We start from the raw sequence: 25,366 nt of genomic DNA, 5'->3' as shown, positions 1-25,366 counted from the left end.
AGAGTAAAACCTCCTGGGATCTTATAATAATAATAAAAAATAAAAAAATCTTTATTTCAGGATTACCCAAAGGCTATCTGGGGGATCTCCTATTTGTGTATGTACTAGCAACATAGTTAAGGATGCGAGAGAAAGTGCGCAAAGTGAGTGTGAAATGTTGGTTTGTAAAAGGAATAATAAGAAACACAAGGAAAGAAAGTAAAACAGAAAAGAAAAGAACAAGCATGTAAATCAATGATTGCACATCAAAGGTGTACCAGTGCAGTCGAACTGATACTTAGCAATGTGAATACGTAAATGACGCTTGAATTCAGATAGGGAATCTAAAGTTGTCAATCGGGGTGGAAGACAATTCCAAAGAGAACCAGTTTTCTGTAGGAAAGGGATGAAAAAATACGACCATGTGAGGTAAAAACGAGCTTTTTGGGCCTACGGGCACTACGTGATATGGTTATCGCAAAGCGAGAGAGATATTCTGGGTGGAAATTGATGTACTTAAATAAAACAACAAGAGAAATAAAGATGCGGCGAAATTGCAGAGATTCTAAGTGACACAATCTATTCAAATTGGATTTTGATTCATAGATATCAAAGGTTATTTTTGCAGATTTCAGGAGTCGCCGGCAAACCTTAGCCTGGAGTACATCAAGGGACTCTAACTGAGCGGATGTGATCCTAAATGACCAGACCGGAATAGCATACTCAATTGCCGGACGCACATAAGACTTATACAAGAGGAGAATATGGGACGACGGTAAATGTCTGCCCATGAAACACAACAGGTTGACTCGTTGCTGAAACTTCCTGAAGATGGTGTGGAAGTGGTCATGGAACTTCAAACCATCACTGAGCTGTACGCCGAGATGCTTAGCAGAACGTCCAAAGGCAATAGGAACGCCGTCCATTAAAACAGAGGAGTCAGGAATGTCATGATTCGAAAAGATGAAAGTTTTTCTGGAGAAAATTTCCCATGGATATTCTGAGCCCAATTCTGGCAGCTGGCCAGATCCTGCTGGAGGTGGGACATGTTCTCATCTAAGAAGAGAGATACATTATGAGCATTTAGAAGAGTGACATCATCAGCAAAGAGAAAGGGTGAGGTGTGGTTTACTATGTCAGGAAGGGAATTGATATACAAAAGAAAAAGGGGAGGGGCAAGGTACGAACCCTGGGGAACACCACAATTTAGTATATATTGAGAAGAGTGAGTTCCATCCAGCTTCACATTTAGACTACGGTCAAGCAAGTAGGACCCAAACCAGGCGTGTGCCTCTGGTGCAATGAATGCATTCATGTGGCGCAGGAGCGTAGGATGATGTACTTTATCAAACGCTTTCTGGAAGTCGAGAAATGCACAGTCAAATCTCTGGCCTCTATCAGAGAGACGGGCAATCTGATGGGTCAAAAGAATGAGTTGATCCATAGCTGATCGTTGTGGAACGTAAGCAAATTGACTGGGCGAAATTATTCAATTACGGTAAAGAAAGCTGTTCAGGTGATGGGCTATGCGGGATTCAAAGAGGCGGCTGATGGGATGGAGCAGTGAAATTGGACGGTAGTTCGTGGGCAAAGAAGCACTTCCTTTACCCTTAAAAAGAGGAATAACCGTTGCTGATTTCCATGCAGTGGGAAATTGTGATGTGGATAGACTGGAGTTGAACAAGTAAGACAAGGACTCGCATACTAAATCAGCCATGGACCGGAGTACTGGAATAATATAATTACTTGAAGTCGATTTTCGAGACGAAAGATGTGTAAGGTCATAGTGGACTTGACCTGGTGAAAATGTTGGCATCTGGAACCGAGGAGTGGTAGTGTCAAGGGAGGAATCTAAACAAGGGAATTGATTTGCTTCTTGTGGTAACGTACACTGATTGGCAAAATGCTGTGCAAGAATGTTCACCTTTTCCAATTGCGTGTTAGTCCGACGATCGCCATCTTGTAAATCTGGTATCAATGGTTTACGAGTTAAAATGTTGCAAAAGTCCTTAACTCTCCTCCACCACACATATCCACCTTTCGTGCAACCCTTCGAGATACTGGCAGCGTTGTGATCAAGAAAGGCAGATCTGGCAGCACGGATTTTCTTACGATAAATATTCTACACTCTTGATAGCACTATGGACTGTACATGCATGGCCAAGTGTCCTTACCCCTCCCCTGGCCGCCAAGTGTCCATACCCCCCCCCCCCCCCCTGGCCAAGTGTCCATGTCCCCCCCCCCCCCTGGCCAAGTGTCCATGCCTCCCTCCCCCCCCCCCCCCCCCACCGGCCCCGTCCCTGGCCAAGTGTCCATACCCCCTCCCCCAGCCCCCCCCCGCGCGTGGGCGCACGCGTCACAGAAGAAATCACCTGCTCCTCCAGTCTGTTCGCTTTGGTGTGAAACTCCGACTGAAACCTCGTTCTGTCAACCGTGGAAGGTTGCACAATGATGAATACTGAAAGATTATGCAGTACACCAGCAGATGTGTAAACTAACTACCAAGCAGTGCCGCCACACGTAGACAGTACCATTCAGGCACGCGTATACATGATGGCATGCATGCTGACGTTATGATTGTATCAGTCTTGCTAAAGTGGCCCCGGGGAGTGGGAGGGTGTGAATAAGGATTGGATCAGGCAATTGAGTCCAGGTGCATGATAGTGGTCACTGCGGTACACGATGGTCATATGCCGAAACAGATGTTCGTTTACACGGCCTGTATTGACCCTTTTCTCGCTCTTGTTCACTTCTGTGTTAGTGCCACTCTCACAAAGACGCGCATTCAAGGTAATATCTGCCATCATTATGACTGTGTCTTGCAAGATCTTAGAAAGACCATTCTGCCGCTAGCTTCCCCATCCCGCTAGTACTAGTCTTGCCTCCGAGTCAGTTAGCCGTTCGTGCTGTCAATAGGCTAGTAACTAAATAACAAGACTTACCTATGATAGTATGTATTAGTAACAGTTAGTTACAATGATTATGTATGACCACACGTAGACCTACGTGTACACGGTATACCATGGCATACTCTCAGATGATGCGAATAAGATCGTCACAGTCATAATGCTTTGACTTTGTAATGAGAAGCAAACCAGTGCTTGTGCATTGCACTCTGTGTTGCTGCAGTTTCGCCACTCCAGACATAATCTCCGTACACTTTGTACTTCAAACGATGACGATATCGCGTAACCTCAAAACTAAAACTACTGGACTGTACAATGACAATGTCATGTACTGATGACGTGATGTAGATCTACTGAGTAGATCTGTGGCGTGAACCTCCACTCCAGACTGTATTCATCCCGGCGGTCTACATGACCTGAACTGATGATCGACTGTATCAATAATATGCAATGACTCTTCTATGATGCTGGCTTTTGACGCCTGGTTTGAACTCTGCGCAGCTGCGCGCGCACAACTTACGTGCGCTGCACTGATTGGCGCAGAATACCCTGACTGTGGTCGAGTGGTGAGTCTGGTACTGGTGGGTGACATGGTCTCGGAAGCTGCACGAACCTGCCTCTCAGTCTCACTCCCATACTCTGCAGTCATGATGCAGGAAGGTGACAACCACACACAGCCGTCCAGCAGCTAATTTGTGCATTGTTTCTTCATCTCCTCAGTTCTCGGCGAGTCATTGCGGAATGGAGTACTCCAATCTCCATCGATCGCCTTAGCCTGAAGTCATTAGCAGCTAGCGTTCCTGGCATTGTGGTGACTGTGGCTCACGTTCGTGCGGACGAGTACAATCGGAAGTCGTCCATTGCTGGAAAGCGTCGATTCCAGGCTGGTCGCTCAACGAGCGAGTGAAGCAGTTGGTACCATTGCCTTGGCACGGATACTCAACAATCATGTTCACTGTGAGTTGCACACTCCACAACGGCACGAGACGTTCGTCCCAGGTCATACCTACGTTCGGGAGCCGCAGGTATCAGTGCGAAGAATGGCCAGAATGACGATAGCCGCTATTGGCCGTCAACGAGCAGGAAAGGCGTTCTCCTGCGAAGGACACCATTGGACACTGCTACGTAGCTGGCTGCTCAATCAAAAGGTGATTTCTCACATTCCTTGTCAGGGTGAGCAATTCCAACGGTGGACGAGTTGCTGGTTTATCACGGCCAACGTGTGTGCATGACCACTGAGTCTGTCCCTAGCCCTCTTCACATGCACCCCGTAGCTCCTATGCGGAGCGAGAAATCAGTTTATCCACCACTCAGCACCAGCATGCAGCAGTCGCTAGCCCTGGCATGACTACCGGTAAATCTGCTGATCGTGGAACAAACTTTTCATAAAGCCGCACAGGCAATGTTTAGCTTGGGTACTTGATCAATTGTTGGGATCGCAGCGGTATAGCATTAGCTCGCTCTTCCTTCCTTCGTTCTCCTTGAGTTTGGGTTGAAAGGGCAGAAGTCTGAACGCCTCAACGCATGCAGCAGTCCGAGTAGATCTACGAGTCTCAGAGACTTCCAATCCTGCAACAGCAAACCGCACACAATGGTAAGAGCCTAATGTAGGACTTGGAGTATAGTGGAGTACAATGCTGAAGGACAAGTGCTATTATGTTACCGGTAGATATTCTAATCTCGAAAACTTGTGACTCTGTAGTCCGTACTGACTCCCTACCGACTCCCTACCACTCTGACACTGTGACAGCTCTACACTACAGTTAAATCATTCAGTATAAAGTACACTCAGTGATCACGTGACTGGGCAGGACATACTTTCCTCTTTACATTGGACACCAAAAGTACTTCTTTGAAGTTTGAGGAGCCGGAGCATATTGACCTACAAGTAGGATGTGTAAAATGATTGGAGGTACGCTTTTAGTAGAGTCCCACACCCAAGAACGTCATATCCAAGAGGTCAGGCTTGGACGTTCTTATCTTTGAGCAATATGGGCCAGTGGTAAAATAAGATGCTCGCCACTTTTTTCGCAACTTTTCGTTGTTTAGGAAGAAATCGCAACTTTCGCAACTTTCTTCATTTTCGCGAACTATTTCGCAACTCTTCCGCAACCTTGGCACAATTGGCCCCATGGCATGGGGTCAAAAGGTCAAGTCACCGACTCACCGACTACATCATGTACATGTCGGACAAATGCATACTCGTACTCGCTCTTTCTCGCCTGCCTTCAGACTGATTTCAGAGAAACCGTAGATCAACGGTAATTATGATAATGTGCATTCCCTTTTCCTTGCGCTGGGATGATGTTCATGTACGTTACATGATTGTACATGTAGGATACATGCAACAGGCTACTGGCACTGTGTAAAGTGGTGGTTCACAGCAGGAAGGGGTGTACATGTACATGTACAATGTAGATCTACGAGTTTGCTGTCGCTGCACTTCTGCTATTTCTGCTCCCTTTTTTCTAGGTTTTTGCAGAAGAACTCTCCAATTTTAGGTTGCGATATTAGCAACTTTTTGAGCTTTTTCTGAAAATATGGATGCGATTTCAGCAACTAGCACTTGTTTTGGCACGGTTGCGAATAGCATAAGTTGCGAAAAATTATGGCATCTTTGGGAAAAGGCTAGCCAGTGGCTGTGTTCTTACACTACAGTCCATTCTTACACTACAGTCTACAGTCCATTCATAAAAAAGATGGGCCCTGGCTCTGGCGAGTTTCCGTTAGCAAGTCCTCAGAAACAATTTGTACTGGATCATGTTTCTAGATCATATTTTTATGCACGGTCACCTACATATGTGTATGTATCAGCAAAAAAACTGCTAGAAAGTGACCAACACAGAAGTTCTTTTTAGGTTGTTATGTGGCGTTCTTAGTATTTCAGGCTGGGTGTTCTTGGGCTCCACGTTCTTTAGCACTCGATTCTAGACTATTGCACGTGTGTCACTGACTGTGCTTTCCCTTTTGCTCTAAGCCTAGCATTTTGACAGTTGCAGTACACGCGGTTTACGCACACAATCATGATGATACGCTAATTACGCTTGCAAGCTTATGTATCACTGTGCGTGTGTGCATAATGCGTGTATGTGTATGGGTATGTGTGGGTGAAAAAATAGGGATTCACTGGCCAGAAAAAGCCACTTCAATCAGCTGTGTGGTGGATACCAGGCTAGAAAATATTGGCGGTCAATTCATCAGCCTTGCAAGCTGTTGAATGGTGTAATCCCAGCACAAGTTGCGATGTCTAACATGGCTGTTCGCTATAATCGCTTACGCGACGTGGCATGTCTGAGGTGTGTGTGTGTGTGTGTGTGTGTGTGTGTGTGTGTGTGTATGTGTGTGTGTGTATGTATGTGCGTGTGCATGCTCGTACACGTACGAACGGCTTCTTCCTATGCACAGGAGAAACTTCAGCTTACACCACAGCCCAGTGACGAGTATAGCTTCGATCTGAAATGGTACTGGGGAAACATTTCAAGGTGAGCGGATGCATTGCTTGGCATGCTACCCGGAAACTTGTGTGGCTTAGCATCGGACTGCCTACATGCACTTGCTTCTTGGTTCTTGAATCATGGTGATCGACGGTCAATGTGTCAACACTACATTGCTGCTCGATGAAATCCGATCACGTGAGGCAACCGTGCTGCGCAGCCCTAGCCCTGCGAACACTGAGATGCTCACTGGTGACTGGTGTAGGGCGCACATTTGACTCACTCGGTCGGATTTCATTGAGCGGCATTGTAATTCAGTCCGTGTGTGTGTGTGTGGTACCTGCAGAGAAGAGGAAGTGTTCATCCTCAGCCAGCAAGCTGACGGTGCGTTTCTATTACGCGACTGCCTGAGTGAACCCAATTCACGAACACTGGCTGTAAGGTACGTATTGCAAGCTTCCATGAGAAGTTTACATCAAACCGTCCCACTTGTGGCTGACCCAAGTTACGCACATTACTCCTTTTCTCTTTTCCCATGTCAGGGTTAGAGAGTAGACCTAGACAACTAGTGGTTTCTGCTGAGGATTGTTTAGTAACTGGTGGTGTTAGTGGACATTATAGTGTAACTTGTAGTTCCTTGGTCCTTTTTACTTTTTAGAAACGATCGAGTGCAAAATTTCGAATACTTGCTCGTTTGAAATTTTCGAACGATTACTTGAATACGAAGTAGTGGTTGCGACTTCGGCGATGATTTGTAAGAAAGGTTTGCTCCCCACACCGGAGCTCGCGCTATTCCGCCGACTTTACTTGACACTTGACTGACTCACGACTGCCATCCAGAGCACACGAGAAGTCCATCGAACCTTCGACTCGGCAAACCTGCAAGAAAGCACCACTCCCTGCTCAATACACAGTGTTTCGGGGAATTCACCCCTCATCAGTTGAGCTTGAGTAGGCTGAGGAAGATTGTGCCTGAAGAGCACCACTTATATAGTGCTCTCCAGGCACAAACATCACCAGGGATACAAACTTACAGAGACGCTCCGCTTCCAGCGCGATAAACACCTCGTGAACACCAGATAGCAGCGTGAGTCAGTGTCGCTCCTGGACGGTGCCTGGAGAGCACTATATAAGTGGTGCTCTTCAGGCACAATCTTCCTCAGCCTACTCAAGCTCAACTGATGAGGGGTGAATTCCCCGAAACACTGTGTATTGAGCAGGGAGTGGTGCTTTCTTGCAGGTTTGCCGAGTCGAAGGTTCGATGGACTTCTCGTGTGCTCTGGATGGCAGTCGTGAGTCAGTCAAGTGTCAAGTAAAGTCGGCGGAATAGCGCGAGCTCCGGTGTGGGGAGCAAACCTTTCTTACAGATTACTTGAATATTCAAACTAATCGTTTCACCCCTAGAATCCGATCAAGTAAGTCAGCTTTGCGCGGCCCCGTACGAGTGAAAACCCCAGTGTTGGCTGGTCTGGGGCTGCACCGTGCCCGGCGAGTACTTGACTCATGTGATCGGATTTTAGTGAGGAGTACTGTACGATACTGGTAGAAACCTAGTACCTGTTTTAAACGTTCATGAGCAGGTCAGTTTCAGCTCCATATTTGCCATCAGATTCAGTTCGGAATAAATGCAGTGGAAACGCTAAAAAAAACCTCTTGTCATGGAGTCTCCAGTCCTGCTCTCCCTTGGCCATCATCCAACCATAGCTGGGGGGGGGGGGGGGGGGGGGGGTTCACGGTTCGCGTGAGACTCAGCCACAGGCCGAGTTTTCCGCATTCGCAGGAACGCCATCACCCTCTGTGGATCAAAGGCGCAGATGCAGCTCCTAAAGCGGTGGGAGGTAAGTAGATCAGACCCACCAGTCCACAAAGTGGTCAAAGACCGAAAATCCCATTCACTGCATCCATGGAGTAGTAATAATTATTATAATTCTTATGCCATAGAGACACAGGGGGGAGATTCATAGAAAAGTACAGGAAAGAACGTTGGTATTCCGGCTGTTTGTTTCGTGTATACTTGTATGACTGTACTAGTAACTGCATAAGTACCTTCACACACCATTAGTCATCACCGCGGCTCGTGGGCTGAGACAATTCATCATCACAGCAACCATTCCAATGGCACTGGGAAAACAAGAAAAGGGTGGTGGCTAAAAAAAGGCTGAGAGTCCAAGGATCTGGTCAACAACAGCTGTTCCTGGGTTTCTTGTGTGATGTGCGGTTAATCTGCAGATGTGGAGATCGCATCTGTCGCTATCGGCTCTCTGATGCCGAGGTTATGTCCATGGATGGATACGCCGAATGCTGTGATGTGGCTGGACAGCCTGTCAAACTCGGCTCACCAGTAGAAAGACCGCAGGTAGGGGAGCAGGATCAGACCTACTAGCTAGTATAGTTTTGCACCGCACTATTTGTAATAGATCTCTCTCTCCCCTCTGTCTCTGTCTTTGCTCCCCCCCCCCCACGCAAGCAACACTGAGATGCCTTACACTTTTCAGTAGATGACCCTTAATATGGCCAGAATTGACTATGGATGAGTCATTGACTGAGATCATGCGTTATTAATTTTAAATTATATTTTGTGCTTGTTGTTTCCTCCGCCTGCTGTATGTTCTCTACTTAGTGCCATACACTGCCTCTTACTCACACGAAATCACTGGATTTACAAGTCCACTAGCAGTCGGCGGGTGCAGCCACTCCATATACGTCGATGACACCGCATGAGCAGCTGTCCTGCAAGACGACGAGTTCAATGCGCCGCTGCCGATGTCACCAGCTACAGTGTGGCCTACACGCTCGCCTTGTGCCGGCTGACACTGAGCGTGTGCATGCTACTGGTGCATTGCCTTGAGGCAATAGTCCCACTCAGATGCTTCTGGGGCCCAGTGCATGGTGTGTATGCACATGCGGTCCAACTGCCAGTGCGCATCGTGATGTAGGGTTGCTCTCGCCCATCTGGTATTCCATGCAGATGTGGTATAGAAAGAACTCTGAGGCTGGTGTCACACAGATGGCCCACCAGCAGATCGTACTGAATTGTAACTTGATACTGAGACGATGGTTGATGACACAAACTTGCGCTGCATTGCTTGACCATGCTGGAATATACATACGCTTGCCAATTCATGACCATAATTACTGCTCATGGCATTCTATAATCTATAATATATCCCATACTTGTTGATTTTTGATATTCAATCATGCACCAGTATGCGGATCGCGAGGTCCGGTTATGTTGTATGGGTCACGTATACTGAAAATCGGTTACCAGCTATTTTCTTCTGGATGGTGAGGGATCCGGATAAAAGAGGACCGGATAAGCAAGGTTCATATTGCTCTGCAATTAGATAGGATAAGCGAGGTTCATATTGCTCTGCAATTAGATAGGATAAGCGAGGTTCATATTGCTCTGCAATTAGGTAGACAGGCTCAAAGTGGTCACCCTCAATCCTAAAAATGCACTGCGCCATGGGTGTAGCGACACCTTCCCTGGCACGAGAAAGGTGTGCATGCATGCTCACACCCACCCACACACACATGTACACACGAGCGAGTTAAAGAAACGGGCGGTTGTGATTCAAGGAAAGTGTCAGCTCCCATGATTTTCACAGCACACAATGACAGGAATGAGAGGAAATACGTGGAGAGCGATTTTCACAGAGCAACACACGACACCCAACTACGACACACATTGTCAAAAAAACACAACATATATCTGAATGGAAGGAGGTCAGAGAAAGAAGAGCAGAGGAGAGTAGTGTGTGCAATGTATGTTTCATGGGAGTATTTCAGCATACGTGTAGTCGTAGAGACATGCACACAAACATGTATGCGCATACACTCAACGGACGGTATTTGCATTGGTCAGCCAGACGTGCGAACAGAATGAAGTGTAAATATTCCCGTCCACTTGGGGAAACGCCATGCCCTGCATGCTACTATGACATTGAAATAAAAGCAGATGACAGGGAAGTCAATACAAGACCGTAAGGATGAGCAAAGGCAATGTGACAGAATGTACATCAACACATCTCACGCGCAACATGTGCAGAACCAAGCTGAAAAACATCTTAAAAAGATTGTTGCCACCTGGCAGACAGACAAGCACACACAGACACACACACACACACACTCGCATACTCAATACTGGCTGGGCATATTGTGTCACCAACACCCCAGGACAGAAAATATCAACCTATGTCTGACAGTGGAGACTTAAAAATTGAAAAGAAGGCAAAACTTAGTCAAAATTTAGAAAGATTTCCTAAGGTGTTGCATGAGTATACACAATGACAGAAGCGAAACTAAAATAATATTTCTCGGTTCCAACCGGCAGAGGATTGCCAACTTGGGGGGTCGTTGATGACATGCTGCTGCTGTTGTTGCTGTTGCTTCTTGTTCATGGGAACTTTGAAGTCTGAAAACTCTAGCACACAAGAGGCTAGATAGGAGTCGGCCTGTTGACAACTTTACCAGCCCGTGACGCGATGTGGACTGGTACGTCTGGTGTGCTGCGTGCAAATACTACTACTAGTGTGTATGCCCTTCTCTCGGCCTTTCTGATTCTCTGTCTCTCCATAAAGCAAATGTACATGTACATATGCCATTGCACATAGGTGCAGGCCACCAGATTAGCATTATTCATGTACCACACCAGAGTATGTATGTGACAGGCTACACACGGGAGAAGCAACCAGGAGAGGGGAGAGTGCCCAGCTCAGACATGTCAGCAACACCAGCAGTGGAGCAGTAGAGGGAGACGCCGCTGCCACCACCAGTCAATGAGAATGCTTGGCTACCGGAATAGGTTGTAGAATTCTTGCATGACCAAGCGCATAGCTCTCTGCCCAGTTACCGTGGTAAGTGACCTGTAGTATTCACTGAGCTGGCCTTCGGTGACAATCTCCAGGCCAGTGGTGGTGCTACGCTGTACTGCTGACAAGGCTTGCTGTAGCCACTGTGTCAGGCCCATTGGAACAACACACAAGAGTGCATAGAGCACATCGGCATGCAGACCAAGCAAGTGATACGGCACGCTACCACAAGATGCGGATATCACCTGGTTGACCAGCGCCAGACCGTTCTGCTCCAGCAGCACATCCAGGTTCTGCTTCAACTCGACTGCATTACCCTGGCTCTGATTGGCATACGCGGAGTCGGACGCACAGCGGATCAGGTCGGTGAAGAATCGCGATATGGATGCTGCAGCTTCCCGGTGGTGCAGAACAAGGCCAGCGAGGGCACGGCTGACTATGCTGTTCATGCACGGCAGTCGAATAAGACTCAACGGAATGTTCTGCATGAAGCGCACACACAACCTGTAGTAGTCGTCCACAGTGTGAGGGTTGTTGACCAGGTCAGCGTAATGCACCAGGTGAGTTGTCAGAACACGATTGCTAAAGTGCGACATCATGTCAGTCAGGAACGGAACACACTCTGCATCGGTAGCAAACAGATCCACGCAGACTGACGCCAGATAGAGAAAGGATGAATGCTGCTGACTGTCGTACATGGTCACGAGGACATGTAAGAGCGGAGAGAGCAGCGGCTTTCCCGACGACTCAAGCAGGCGCAGGCAGAATCGGATAAGGCGACACCAGTGCTCCATGACGTGCCCCTCGGCCACAAACTCTGTGCCAAGAGAGCTAAGCAGTGGCCACAGATTGATGACGACCTGCTGGCATGGATGAGGCTGCTCCTTGTCTTGGCACTGAATAACAATAATATGTTTGGACAGACAAGACATTTTGCAACACGACCCAGTGTGCATGCATTTTAAACAGCACATGCTCAGGTGCATGTGCTTGCACGATAGTGTTTCATTCAATAAAGAGGCAGTATATAAATCAACAGTGTGGCACATTCAAGAAGGCGTCTGAATACTTCTCAAGCACAAACCCATCCATCCGTGCACTATAGCAGTCCTGTTTGGGTATGATATTATCAATGATCAAGCCACATAGCGCACACAAACAAACAAACAAACACCCCCCCCCCCCACACACACGCAGGCACATGTGTTCTACAAGCGCATACTTCGCGAAAACAATGAGAAACAGTGTACCGGTATCATGACTCACATTGATGTTCTTGAATATTGCAGCAATCCGGTCCAAGTAGTGCACGACAGACGAGAAATTGCGCAGTTCAGCCACTTTCCGCAATCCAGTCACCTAGAGCACGTACACAAATACGCACACAGCGGTAGAAAAACCCCTGATGCTGAGATGCACACTGGTATTTAGAAAGTGAAAGCGCATGTAGTGCATTGCTTGCCGAGTACACCACAGCCGACTGTTACTAGCACAGACTTAGACTGTGCGCATGTATAGAGGCGACCCGCGAAAGAGGCCATCAGCATGCTCACCATGCTTTGTAAGGAATGCATGGAACGGACAGCACTCCCGTACCGCCACTACTCCTATCCTGGACGCACGGAGCAAAAGTCTGTAACTGACACCACCGCCAAAGACCACCATTGCTGCTGCTATACAAGTTTGGGTCCGGGCAGGCCAAACAGACCAGGGGAACATTGCAACAAGTAGTTGACTCGGCAATAGGGGAACAAGCTCAGCATAGACCACAAGACGTTGACTACATCGGAAGATTAGTCATGGATCCAGGTTTACTGCCCCCCCCCCCCCCCCCCCCGACGTGCTCATTCCCCTAGATCTGCACAAGCTATCGCCGTTGTCGGCGTGCTTCACCAGTTTTTGTTGCGTCGGCTCGTGCCTTGGTGAAATTCATACTCATTTGGTGAAATTCATACTCATCCGGAAGTCCGGCCTGTGTTCTGCACCAAGACGGGCACGAAACCATCAGGCTGAACACAGACTTCCAGGCAAAGAACCACTGTACCCGCAACAAAGGAACGAGTACAGGTGGAATCCTGATAATTCGAATATGGATGGCTCAATTCAACATACCGCTCGATTAGAAGTTTCTTCCAGGACCGATTTCATTGAATACAATTTCATAGATAATGTGTGGGATTCTTGCAGATAATTTGAAGTTCGCAAGGTGTAATTCCAAGTTCACTGTACACTGTGCTGGTCAGTACAGTGTTTGTCCATGAAATCTGTGTCCATGGTGCATAGCGCAGTTCTGCATGACAATGCATTTTCACATGCATAAGTTGTTGTGGGTACATGTTTGGATACTTAGAAATCTCCCCCCCCCCCCCCCCCCCCCCGCATTCTGGGGTTCGAATTATCCGGATTCCACCTCTAGAAGATTGCTGGCGGCATTGACAGTCTGGCGCAAGTTGCTGCCATGAAGAACCACCTTGAGGAACTCCACAACTACAAGAAAATTCGAATGATTATCTCTTTTTTTCTTTTAGTGATTGGTGTAGCCCAGGGACCGTTTGGAGAGTGTTGTGAAGATGCATGGATATAGTGGATGACAACAGTGGAGTCTTCGCACTTTGAGAAAATAGTAAGTGCTGGATCATGACAAGGAACCTTACACAATTCATTTTCGAGAGTCATCAGTCGATGATGAAGGTTATTATAACCACTACCGGCATCACAATGATCATTGTGTCCGTGCCCCTACAATTCATATTCACATTTGTGCCAAAAGTCAATCTCGAAAATCAGGCCTGTATTCAACAGTCAGAACAGATTTTCATCTGAGACAAGCAGCTTTCCACAAGACAGTGCAGTAGGATAACATCTATGCAAAGAGTCTTCCACTGCCGGACTAACCTCGTGATCAACAAGCTGCTGAACAGCAGTTGCCGCCTTGGCGCGTGGTACTTTGCCAATGACATAACCCAACGCACTAAGCAGTTGAATAACAGCCGGAGTGTCAAGGTTCAGGGTGTCTACAGCTGCAGCTACCTGTAGCAGCACAACGGTAGTTGAGCAAACGTGCACGCACACACACACACACACACACACACACACACACACACACGCACACACGCACACACACACACGCACACACGCACACACACACTACTAATGCAGAGAGGAGCAGAGAGGACACTGAACCAATCTGGTAAACTTCAAGAGTAAGCTTCAAACAAACGGGCCCCATCCTGTGAAGTGGACTTTAATTCATCGGTTTAAAAAACCGAACTCTGCAGTCCCTCTTACTGGTTGTGATTGTCTACAATATGCAGTGTAATTATACACAGCATGTCTGTGGTCGCGTAGGTTATGTGTTATCAGGACTCGGCCTATACATTGCATTAGTAGTTGATTACCCATTCGACATACCAGCTTTTTACACTGCACTTCAGGGCCAACAAAGGGGGTGCAAAGGGGGTGCGACTTACAATCGAGCATGATATACTATTGAAGTGAATGTATTGAAACGATATGACATAGACCTGAAAATGGAGATGCGACTTACAATCGAGTGCGACTTATAATCGGGGAAATACGGTACTGTTAAACTCTCTTGCACAGCGTCGGCCCCTCTACAGTTTTCCCCTATTAGTCTAATCATGACCCTGACCTGATGTAGCAATCGTGATTTACCATGCAACAGGGATTTGCCAAGCAACAGTGATTTACCATGCAACAGTGATTTACCAAGCAACAGTGAATGTACAGCAGTGGCATACATACATGTACATGATAACCAACACAGTAGGGCAGTGTGACACCTACCTGCAATAGGGTGTCAAAGTGCGGTAAGAGATTGTGCTGACATGCCTCGGCCAGGTCACACAGAGTTGTCATGCACGGCAAGCCAAGGCCGGCAATATGCGCGCGTCCGCACACAAACGTCAACACGTCACCAAGGTATTGCGGGTGGTTGTAGAACCAACGTGATAGCTCCGCCAGCACTCCAAGCGCAGTACTTTGCAAGGCAACATTCACCTCCGTCGGAAAGCTGAGCACAACCTTTAGCAACTCCAAGATCACTGGACTATCATCCTCTGGCTTGATTCCAACACACATTGTCTCTATGAGCCACAAATGCGATTCGACCTACACCAACAACAGCAAAGTTATAACTTATGGACAAGAACAGCCCAAAAGAAATGCTTGCATGAGCATGCAGAGAGCACATGGACACTCCCATTCGTCAAACACATCAGCAGCACCAGCAGCCATATGTCATGACGGGTTGCAGCCACAGAAACTTCAGTGATACATGTGTATTGAAGAAAGAAGATGCTCGCAGGAACTCTTAGCACAGAAAAAACTACTCACCGAAGTCCATGCCTTTTGTTCTCCTTCCACCATCGACTTAAAGACAAACGTGAGCAGGTTAATCGAACCATTAATGAAGGCGAGGTCGCGCAGCATATCAAAGATATCCGTCCGAAACTCTTTCATGTCCGAGTTGGTACTTGGCACACCGGTGTGATCGGACTCAAGCTGCATGAGAGTGATCAGGTGCTGGACAATCTCCTGGATAATGGGTCGGTACGGGAACAATACAGCCTCCACATGCTTCGCCTTCACACCGGGATCAACTGATACACGCACATACATACAAACACACACACACACGTGCACACACACACACGTGCACACACACACGTGCACACACACACATACGTACACACACACATGCGCACACACACACACACACACACACACACACACACACAAAACAGAGAGACAGACAAACGCCACACACACACACACACATCCAGATGCAAATAACACAATGAGGTCATCCAGGTGACATGTGAGACCATGAATGTACTGCAACATAATACACACCATTCCAGCCAAATATTAGGGTGGTGGTGGTGGTGGTCCGGGATGCATCCCAAGAAGGTGAGCACACACACACACACACACACACACACACACACACACACACACACACACACACACGCATGCATGCACCACACACAGACATGCACATGCACACACAGACACACACCATGTACCACACACACACACGCACGCACGCATGCACACACGCACGCATGCAGACAGACAAACAGACACAGACACACACCTTATCTCACTCTGCCATTCGCATTCCTGTAACTGGGCATACTTGCCCGTTTGAATCGCGAATTAAAATAAACACCACAACTAAAACAACAACAACAACAACAACAACAACAACAACAACAACAACAACAACAACAACAACAACAACAACAACAACAACAGCAACAGCAACAGCAACAACAACAACACACACACACACACACACACACACACACAGCAATGCTTACGGTCAGAGAATTCGATACCCTCCTTCCGCCGGAACACTTCCTCCGACAGCCTAAACCAGAAATTGAGCATAATTTTCGCCATCGGTATGCTACCTGTTTCTAAGCATTTGAGCAGAATCTGTACACTGAGAAGATCACCAAAACCTTCACCAGGTGTGGTAGCAATGTGCTCCAGAAACGCCTCAGCCATCTCCGTGAACACTCGGCACAGGTCTTCTGCCTTGCCAACGTCATTAGTTGACACGCATTTGAAAAACACGTCCACCTGCATATCAAAGAACACACACGCACACACACACATGCAAGCATGCATATGCATACGCGCACAAGTATGCAAGCACGCACACGCGGACACACACACACACAGTAACACATTAGGCCAAGCCAAATAACTTTATAGCAGATCGACCCTGTCCGCCAACATTTGAGGCCAGTAACTTAAGAGAATTTTTTTACCGCAGCCTCTCATTTGCACAAGGTTGGCCTGCATAGGAGGTTGAAGATATGGACACGGGAGAGAGAGGGCGAAAGAGAGGGCGAAAGAGAGAGAGAGAGAGAGAGAGAGAGAGAGAGAGAGAGAGAGAGAGAGAGAGAGAGAGAGAGAGAAAGAGAGAGAGAAAGAGAGAGAGAAAGAGAAGAGAGAAGAGAAGAGAGAAGAGATAGAGAGAAGAGAGAAGAGATAGAGAGAAGAGAGAAGAGAGAAGAGATAGAGGTAGAGAGAGAGAGAGAGAGAGAGAGAGAGAGAGAGAGAGAGAGAGAGAGAGAGAGAGAGAGAGAGAGAGAGAGAGAGAAAGAGAGAGAGAGAGAGAAAGAGAGAAAGAGAGAGAGAGAGAGAGAGAGAGAGAGAGAGAGGGGGGGGGGGGGGTACCAGGAGAGTGGGGGGATCAGAGAGAAGCAGAGAGCCAAATTAAGACGGAACACAGGGCAGATATACAGTTGTGGCAAGTGAAATCCGACACTTGGCATAAGGGTCTGCACCGTGCATTCTGCAGCCTCTGCAGCCCTAGAATACATGTACGTGAGTACAGTACATGTGCTGCATACAACTTTATCTGTCTGATGACAGAATTCGTACTCATCACAGTCAAGGTTCAAAAGGTGTTGGCAAAAATGAATGGGAATTGGATACCAATACTCCTTATGTGTACCATGTTTGTGAACTGTGTGTATCTAAGCTGTGACCTTTCGACCTGTTTGGGATGCATACGGCTCTATAGTACAAATTAGGTGCAGTGCATTACATCATTGATGTCCATTTGAGGCGCTGTCCCCTATGGCAAGTGTCGGATTTCACTTGCCACAACTGTAAGTCAAAAATATATGGCTTACCAGCTCAATGACCTTTGGCACTAGCATGAACGCAAGCTGAGAGTACTCGGCTGTGTGCTCACATACGTACAATGTGCTGCAGACACAGTCACATGCAGCTTCATACAGCTTGGCATCTGCATCCACGTCCTTGAGTACCTGATGTAGATAGAATCAGAGAAAAGTGAGTCAATCACCCAAGTACACTAAGTTATGCTGATGGTGCCCTTCTCCTGTCAACTTGATCCCATGGAATTTCTACCATCCAGCAAATCAATCAAGAAACTGGTAAAGCAAAACATGTTGGCTAGATGTAGTTGGACTTGGGCACCGTACATTGTAGAATTCACGGCAATAAGGGGTCAGGGCAAAAATATTTGAGATGATGGTTGATGTCGTCCTCCGTAGCAAGCACCGTTTACTAGTATTTGGGAGGGGAGGAAGGGGTGAAAGTGTGAAGTGAACAAAGTTTGTTTCCGGGTAGACGTAAACCATCTGCGACAGCCCGGAAAGTAAAACCTGGAATGAATGTATCTGAGTTATGTAGAGTCGCATATAGAGGTCAGGTCAGGCTCATATTTGCACAAGCCTATGCAAGGTTCCTGCTGAAATTCCAGCGAGGCTTGTATCCAAAACAGTTATACTACTGATATTGTATGTTTTTCGATTTTGACAGCATGTTACAAGGCGAGGACGCGTAGCGCTCCTGACTACAATCATAACCCGGTTGGCAGAGTCCCCTTGTAACATGCTGTCAAAATCGAAAAACATGCTACCAAGCAAGGCTTCTGTATATAATATAATGTTGTATGTCAATAGACATGGATAGCATTTCACAGTTTACGCTTATTCCGACGACCGGCTCATATCGTTTTTTTGTGTGTGTAGACATTAGTATTACTGCTTCCGACATAACGATCGGCTTGCAACATCACCCTAGCAACAGTAGACAGTGTATGCACACACGCTCACCAGATTGTCCGGAAAAAAGTTTGATACTGTTCTGTGCTCTCTGTAGAGTCTTAGATCGTCGAAACGGTACCAAACCGACGGTATTTTGGGTGCTGGGTACGAGCACCGTTAGATTTAGCGTTACAATTACAGCATTTTCCTCAGAGTTCGCCGCACTTTAAAAAACAAATCACAAAATCGAAATCGCCCCTGCGACATAAGACTCCGAATGCTGCATGTCAGTCTACAAGTGCTTTATGCATATAATGCATGTATGGTGTCATTCGACTACTGTTCATGTATCGCAGTCTACCATTGAACTAGCATGAAGCTTCTACAGGTACATGTTGTCAGTTTAGAGAGAAGAAAAAATAGGAAACCTTTGCTAGAACTTCAGTCGTGCTTCTTGCCTTTTGAACCAGCGGTAACGCTTTGTATGCACTGGCACCCGTATAAAGACAGGATGGACAAAAAATTCACAGTACGACGTGCGGCTTATACTCCGAATGTCCACAAAAATACGAAATTTGGACACAGAAGGGGGGGGGGGGGGGAAGGGGCTAACACTCCGGAAAATATGGTAATACTAGTTTAGTATGCACTTTCAAATTCCCAAATCCCTTCCATGATCTCTTCCAGAAATACTTTGATTGTATGGAAGACACACATACCAAAAAAACTAAGCAAGGGGTCTTCCGTAATTATTGATAAATGTTGCTTAGTAGTTTAATTAAAAAATCTGTCCTCGTGCAAAAAGGGGTGGGTGCCGTGATGAACGCTGGCGGAATTATATTTTTAGATATTCGTACACTTGTTGCACTGTAAATGTAGTGAAGGTTGTTGATTGTTGCAAAAGCTGGGGTACTTGCATTTTGATCATGTCACTTGTCACAATGTCAGTCAGAGAAAAATTTGCACGAGGACGAATTTTTAATTATTCGATAATTACAGATGACCCCCGACATCAATACTTCTAGCCAGAAATTTGGCACAAATAGAAAACTGTACGTACCTCAAACGGAGCAAAAATAATTTGACACTGCGTGAGGGTCGTAACCGGAACGTTGCACATCCGCAGCCAAGAACTCGTACACTGGAAACATAGAATTTTGACATTGTCATCTAGCTGGCCGGTGGACTTGTGCATCTGCATAGCAGCCTCTACAATCTCCAGGGTGCGTGAACAACCTGCGCGCAGCTTCTTGTACATTTCCTCTCGGCGGTTGTGGCCGATTCTTAGCCGTTCGCTGTAGCATTCTTCGACGAGGTACTTCAGTGTCTGCAGCAGCACCACAGCACCCCTTGATCCAGCCACAGACAGCTTGTCAATTAGTGTTTCCACTGGATTCGTCCACTCCACCATCTGCAAAGCTAAATAAGCAATTGCCAAACACAACTGTGCTCTTGCTTCTGTACTATCAGTGCTTACTACATGGTTAAATAGAGTATCACGTAGCGCAGCACGTGTGTCCGCAGGCAGCTGGTGGTAGCTTGCAGAAATCTTCATCTTCATGGTGCTGGCTGCAAAATAACATGCTACTTGGTTGTTGCTATATCCTCGCAGAATTTCGTCTGCGACTTGCCAGGCCTCGACAGATTGCTGGAATTGCTCTAAAAGTGCTGATGCTTCTTGTCTGCCTTCGACGTAGAGGGCATGCAATGTGTCCAGTACATCCTGAAGAGAACCTTGCTGCTGCCGATCAGCCATGGCTCAAGCACTTGATAAAAAAATTGACAATTCAAGTCTAAATTCAATCAGTTTTATTACCCTTGGCCATAACTGATAAAAGAAGCTTCTCAGTTTCAGCATTTACGAAGAGAAGGGGTTCGACATTCATAAAGTACCATGAATTCTTTGATAATCCTTTGCCACCATTCACAGCGACATTTCAAATCAACGACTCGGATTTTCCACACCCAAGTGAATAAAAAAAATTCAGCACGACCTTCTTTGATCATCTGGCTTTCCCAGCGCGAACGTAGCAGTAGGGTGCAAATAATTTTTGCAAGGAAAAGCTCATCAGGAAAGAAAACGCATCACGCTATCGATAATCTGAGCTCATGAGTCATGAGCTGAGTACGAGTTCAGATCAGAACGAGGTCTGTCTCGTTGTCCAAGAGACGACCAATCAGCAACGCTCCGACCAGAGTTTAGAGCCCCGTCAATCGTAATTTTACTACTCTTTGCCACCTGAAACAGTGTGTACAACTCTATGTACGCACTAATGTACGGTAAAATAATAGAGTACTACTGGGTCTGTACGTTGGTCTCGGAGAAGCGGCACCGGCGCACCGTAGGTCTAGCTACGGTGCAGATGTGGAAAACTAAAATTTAATACGTTGTACTCTTGGATATACCATGTATACCGTATATATCTGTGCCCACCCAGCGAACCCTGGGGATGGCGGCCGAGAAAGGAGCGTCCAACTGGCTCACTTGCCGGCCCCTGAAGCAGTTCGGGTTTGTCCTCCACAAAGGCGCCTTCAGAGACGCACTCTGTCTGCGGTTCGGCTGGGTCCCTCCCCGCCTGCCATCCACTTGTGTGTGTGGCAAGGCATTTAAAGGGGAAGTATACCCTAAAATCAAATTTTCACCAGTTGTAGTCTTCGGGGTGCTGAGTCGAATGGTCTTGGTCCGAGGAAGCTGCGACGCTCCCTTCCTACTTGAATCCCAATCGAACTCGCGCACTTCCACCGAAACTGGGTGACTGCGCCCTACTAGATGGGGATTTGTATGCAAAATGTCACTAAAAGCGCCATTTCGTTCTTATAAAAGCACGGATGACCGCGATTGGCCCATATGTTGTAGTCTTTTGGACGCTGAGTCGACTGGTTTTGGTCCGAAAAGGCTGCGATGCAGCGTTCCTCCTTTATTCCCAATCGAACATGGTTGAAGAAGCGGTCACGTGCTCCTGGGTGCCCAAATCACCTGGTCACCGCGCCAGCAGGCGACAACTTTCACACCAAGGTTCAACTCGAGTTCAACTCGAGTGACAGGACTGCACCCAAAAAAGGTCAAACAGGCTAGTAAGTTGTACCCTGCAGGCACGGTGACCAGGCGACTGGTGTACGCACGAGCACGTGACCGCTTCTTCAACCATGTTCGATTGGGAATAAAGGAGGAACGCTGCATCGCAGCCTTTTCGGACCAAAACCAGTCGACTCAGCGTCCAAAAGACTACAACATATGGGCCAATCGCGGTCATCCGTGCTTTTATAAGAACGAAATGGCGCTTTTAGTGACATTTTGCATACAAATCCCCATCTAGTAGGGCGCAGTCACCCAGTTTCGGTGGAAGTGCGCGAGTTCGATTGGGATTCAAGTAGGAAGGGAGCGTCTCAGCTTCCTCGGACCAAGACCATTCGACTCAGCACCCCGAAGACTACAACTGGTGAAAATTTGATGTTAGGGTATACTTCCCCTTTAACACCAGCCATGCTCTTTCGTGCCCAACTGGTGGATACCCGGCTCTCCGTCATAACACGATCCGCGACCTGACAGCCGACCTACTGCGTGAAGTGGCAACGGATGTGAAGATAGAACCTCCTCTGCAGCCCCTGGAAGGTGAAAGGCTCCGGTATCGCTCTGCCATCTTGGAAGATGGCGCTCGTCTTGATGTGGCGGCATCTGGTGTCTGGGGAAGTCGTTTTGAGCGCACGTTCTGTGATGTTCGGGTTTTTTTTAACCCTCATGCGCGCTCGAACACTTCCTCAACTCCCGCGTCCACCTATGCCAAGCACGAACAGCAGAAGAGAAGGGCCTACGAAGAACGCGTCAGGGAGGTGGAGCATGCTTCCTTTCTCCCACTGGTATTCAGTGCATCTGGTGGGTGCGGCAAGGTAGCCCACGCTTTCCTGAAGCGTCTTGGCCATATGGTTTCGGAGAAGCGGCATGAACCCTACTCCTCCGTCATGTCCTGGATCCGCTCTCTTGTCTCCTTTGCTTTGGTTCGATCCTGCAACATGAGCCTCCGTGGTCACCGTGCTTCTCCCTACCGCAGTCGTTTGGATGCTGCCACTCCTGTTGTGCTGGCAGTCAACGACTGTCTGTTGCGTGACTGAGACTCTTGCGGAGTAGCCGTGTCTAGCCACACTTTTATTATCCGATGATTTTGTTTTGTTTGCTATGATTCCGTGATTTTCTGTTGGTTGCTTTTCTGCTGTGCGAATAAATGCAGTGTGAATGTTAAAAAAAAAAAAAAAAAAAAAAATGTATACCGTATGTCCGCAAAGTATTGTAGTAATCGATTACAGTAACTATGAAATAGCCAAAAAAAGCCAGTCTCTCAGCTACATGTATAAAGCCATGGGCCGGCCATGGGCTTCATAAATGAAATGAAGTATGGTTTGTGAAAATCTGTGAGTCGTAAAATACCATAATATTTATATGCATTTTACGACTCCCTGGTGAAAATGAAGGAACAAGTACGGGTACTGGGGAGGTTTCGCTCTACGGAATTACGTATGAAAATAACGTAGGAACTGCATGGAATTTTCATACGTAAAAATCAGAGCTGTTGGGTTTCGCTCTACGTGATTTCTCCACGACTGCTAAGGGCCCGGTCACACATGCACTGGGGTTCGCTTCGGCGTCGAGATTCGGCGGCAGCGAGCCTGGTGTCGCTCCAGCGAAATCACGAGTGTATGGTCACCAGGGAGTCGTACTCAAACTAGGGAGGTGACACGGCACAGAAATCCGTGTCACAGGGGTTGACTCGCACCCATGACCCCTCGTTGTTATTTTTGGAATAGTTCAGTCCAGTCCAGTCCGAAAGGTCATACCAAGAGTTCATAACTCTGACATGACCGGTCATCGACCGCCACAACTTACTTCACAAGTTTGTCCAGTGTCGACGTATTATGAAAAACGTGGGTTTCAAAACGTTTAGTAAGGTTACCCAAGCTCAAAATGCCCGGTTTGACAGCAGATATTTGATGATGACTCATCACTAAGCACCTAGACATGACGTAATGTAGGAATTCCGCCGAGCGAGAATCTACAGTGCGAGAGACCAGGAGTTGCACACTCTTGGGGGTTATGAACTCTTGGTCATACTCGGATCGACTCGCCTTCTGTACTTCACCTCCAAGCGTGCAACGCAAGACCCGCAAAGTATGATTTTTCTGTGGGGAACGATTTTGCCATTGATCAAGTTTTTATTGGAGTGCTCAGGCATACTACGATTGCTGAGACGTCCCGAGCACGCTTGTTCACGTTCTCTATTTTTGACGAGCCGGTCCTACAGCCCCCTACATTGTATCTAACGACATAGGAGCTGACAATGTACATGTAAGAGGATTTCCCTGGAAATAATGACGATGGTGGTGTGACTGCTGCAGGAAAAATGCTGGCTGTTTATGACAGTATGACTAGATGTACAATGTAGCTCTCTTGTATGGTACTTAACCCCTGCTATAAATGTGTTATTTAGGAAGACTGGTGTATTGTGCAAGTCATAAAGAAGAAATGGGGCAGATACACGACTTACAATTTTCAAAACCTGGCTTCGTGTTATGTGTAATTTGTGTCAAAATTGTAGTATTTCAACATGACAATATCACTGGCTGTACTTCTCTAATATGGTACATAACCCCTGCTATAAATGTGTTATTTAGGCAGACTGGACCATTGTGCAAGTCATAAAGAAGAAATGGGGCAGATACACGACTTACAATTTTCAAAACCTGGCTTCGTGTTATGTGTAATTTGTGTCAAAATTGTAGTATTTCAACATGACAATATCACTGGCTGTACTTCTCTAATATGGTACATAACCCCTGCTATAAATGTGTTATTTAGGCAGACTGGACCATTGTGCAAGTCATAAAGAAGAAATGGGGCAGATACACGACTTACAATTTTCAAAACCTGGCTTCGTGTTATGTGTAATTTGTGTCAAAATTGTAGTATTTCAACATGACAATATCACTGGCTGTACTTCTCTTATATGGTACTTAACCCCTGCTATAAATGTGTTGTTTAGGAAGACTGGTGTATTGTGCAAGTCATAAAGAAGAAATGGGGCAGATACACGACTTACAATTTTCAAAAACCAGCTTCGTGTTATGTGCAATTTGGGTCAATTTTTAGTATTCGGATTAACCTAGGATACGACTCTGAAAAGTTCTGAACAGTTACCGCAACACTACACGCCGTTTCATAACTGCTGCTATTGCCATCACTGCTATCAAGTAGTTCGGACATGGCAGGAGCTAACAAAATTGCTGGTAGTCTTTCAAAGAATACTGGCGAGTGATGGGCTGTAAACGAAATGTGCTGCCTCAATAATTTCAAAAACTAGACACCCATGCGGCACGCTTGGAGGTGAAGTACAGAAGGCGAGTCGATCCGAGTATGACCTTTCGGACTGGACTGGACTGAACTATTCCAAAAATAACAACGAGGGGTCACGGGTGCGAGTCAACCCCTGTGACACGGATTTCTGTGCCGTGTCACCTCCCTAGTTTGAGTACGACTCCCTGATGGTCACACATACAAACAGGGCAAACTCCTACTTTGGCGGAAAATAAGAAGAAAGTGGACTGTGGTGCATACGGTACGGAGAATAGACGAGGTCAATGACTATCTTGCACGCATTTTTGTTGCATGGACATCATACGCATACAAATTT

At 46.9% G+C, this 25,366-nt stretch overlaps 2 protein-coding genes across 2 annotated transcripts; one reads left to right on the top strand and one right to left on the bottom strand.

Annotated features, from left to right (window-relative positions):
- Positions 1-3,595: 3,595 nt before the first annotated feature.
- On the top strand, positions 3,596-9,590 carry LOC135822342 (uncharacterized). Its single transcript, XM_065335085.1, has 5 exons — positions 3,596-4,479; positions 6,291-6,367; positions 6,666-6,761; positions 8,549-8,675; positions 8,940-9,590. The coding sequence occupies exons 1-5, from the start codon at positions 4,477-4,479 to the stop codon at positions 8,991-8,993; spliced, it is 357 nt and encodes a 118-aa protein (XP_065191157.1). The 5' UTR covers positions 3,596-4,476; the 3' UTR covers positions 8,994-9,590.
- A 296-nt stretch (positions 9,591-9,886) lies between these two features.
- LOC135822341 (transportin-3-like) lies at positions 9,887-20,698 on the bottom strand. The gene is made up of 8 exons (XM_065335084.1): positions 19,747-20,698; positions 17,805-17,942; positions 16,476-16,740; positions 15,487-15,752; positions 14,938-15,261; positions 14,026-14,160; positions 12,397-12,489; positions 9,887-12,026 (listed from the first exon to the last, which is right to left on the bottom strand). Exons 1-8 carry the CDS (start codon positions 20,440-20,442, stop codon positions 11,112-11,114), a joined length of 2,832 nt encoding a protein of 943 aa, XP_065191156.1. The 5' UTR covers positions 20,443-20,698; the 3' UTR covers positions 9,887-11,111.
- Between the last annotated feature and the right edge of the window lie 4,668 nt (positions 20,699-25,366).

Source organism: Sycon ciliatum, chromosome 8 (genome assembly GCF_964019385.1).
Source record: "Sycon ciliatum chromosome 8, ocSycCili1.1, whole genome shotgun sequence".
Lineage (NCBI taxonomy): Eukaryota > Metazoa > Porifera > Calcarea > Leucosolenida > Sycettidae > Sycon > Sycon ciliatum.
Note: the sequence above shows the minus strand (reverse complement) of the source record. Positions and strands in the feature narration are given on the sequence as shown.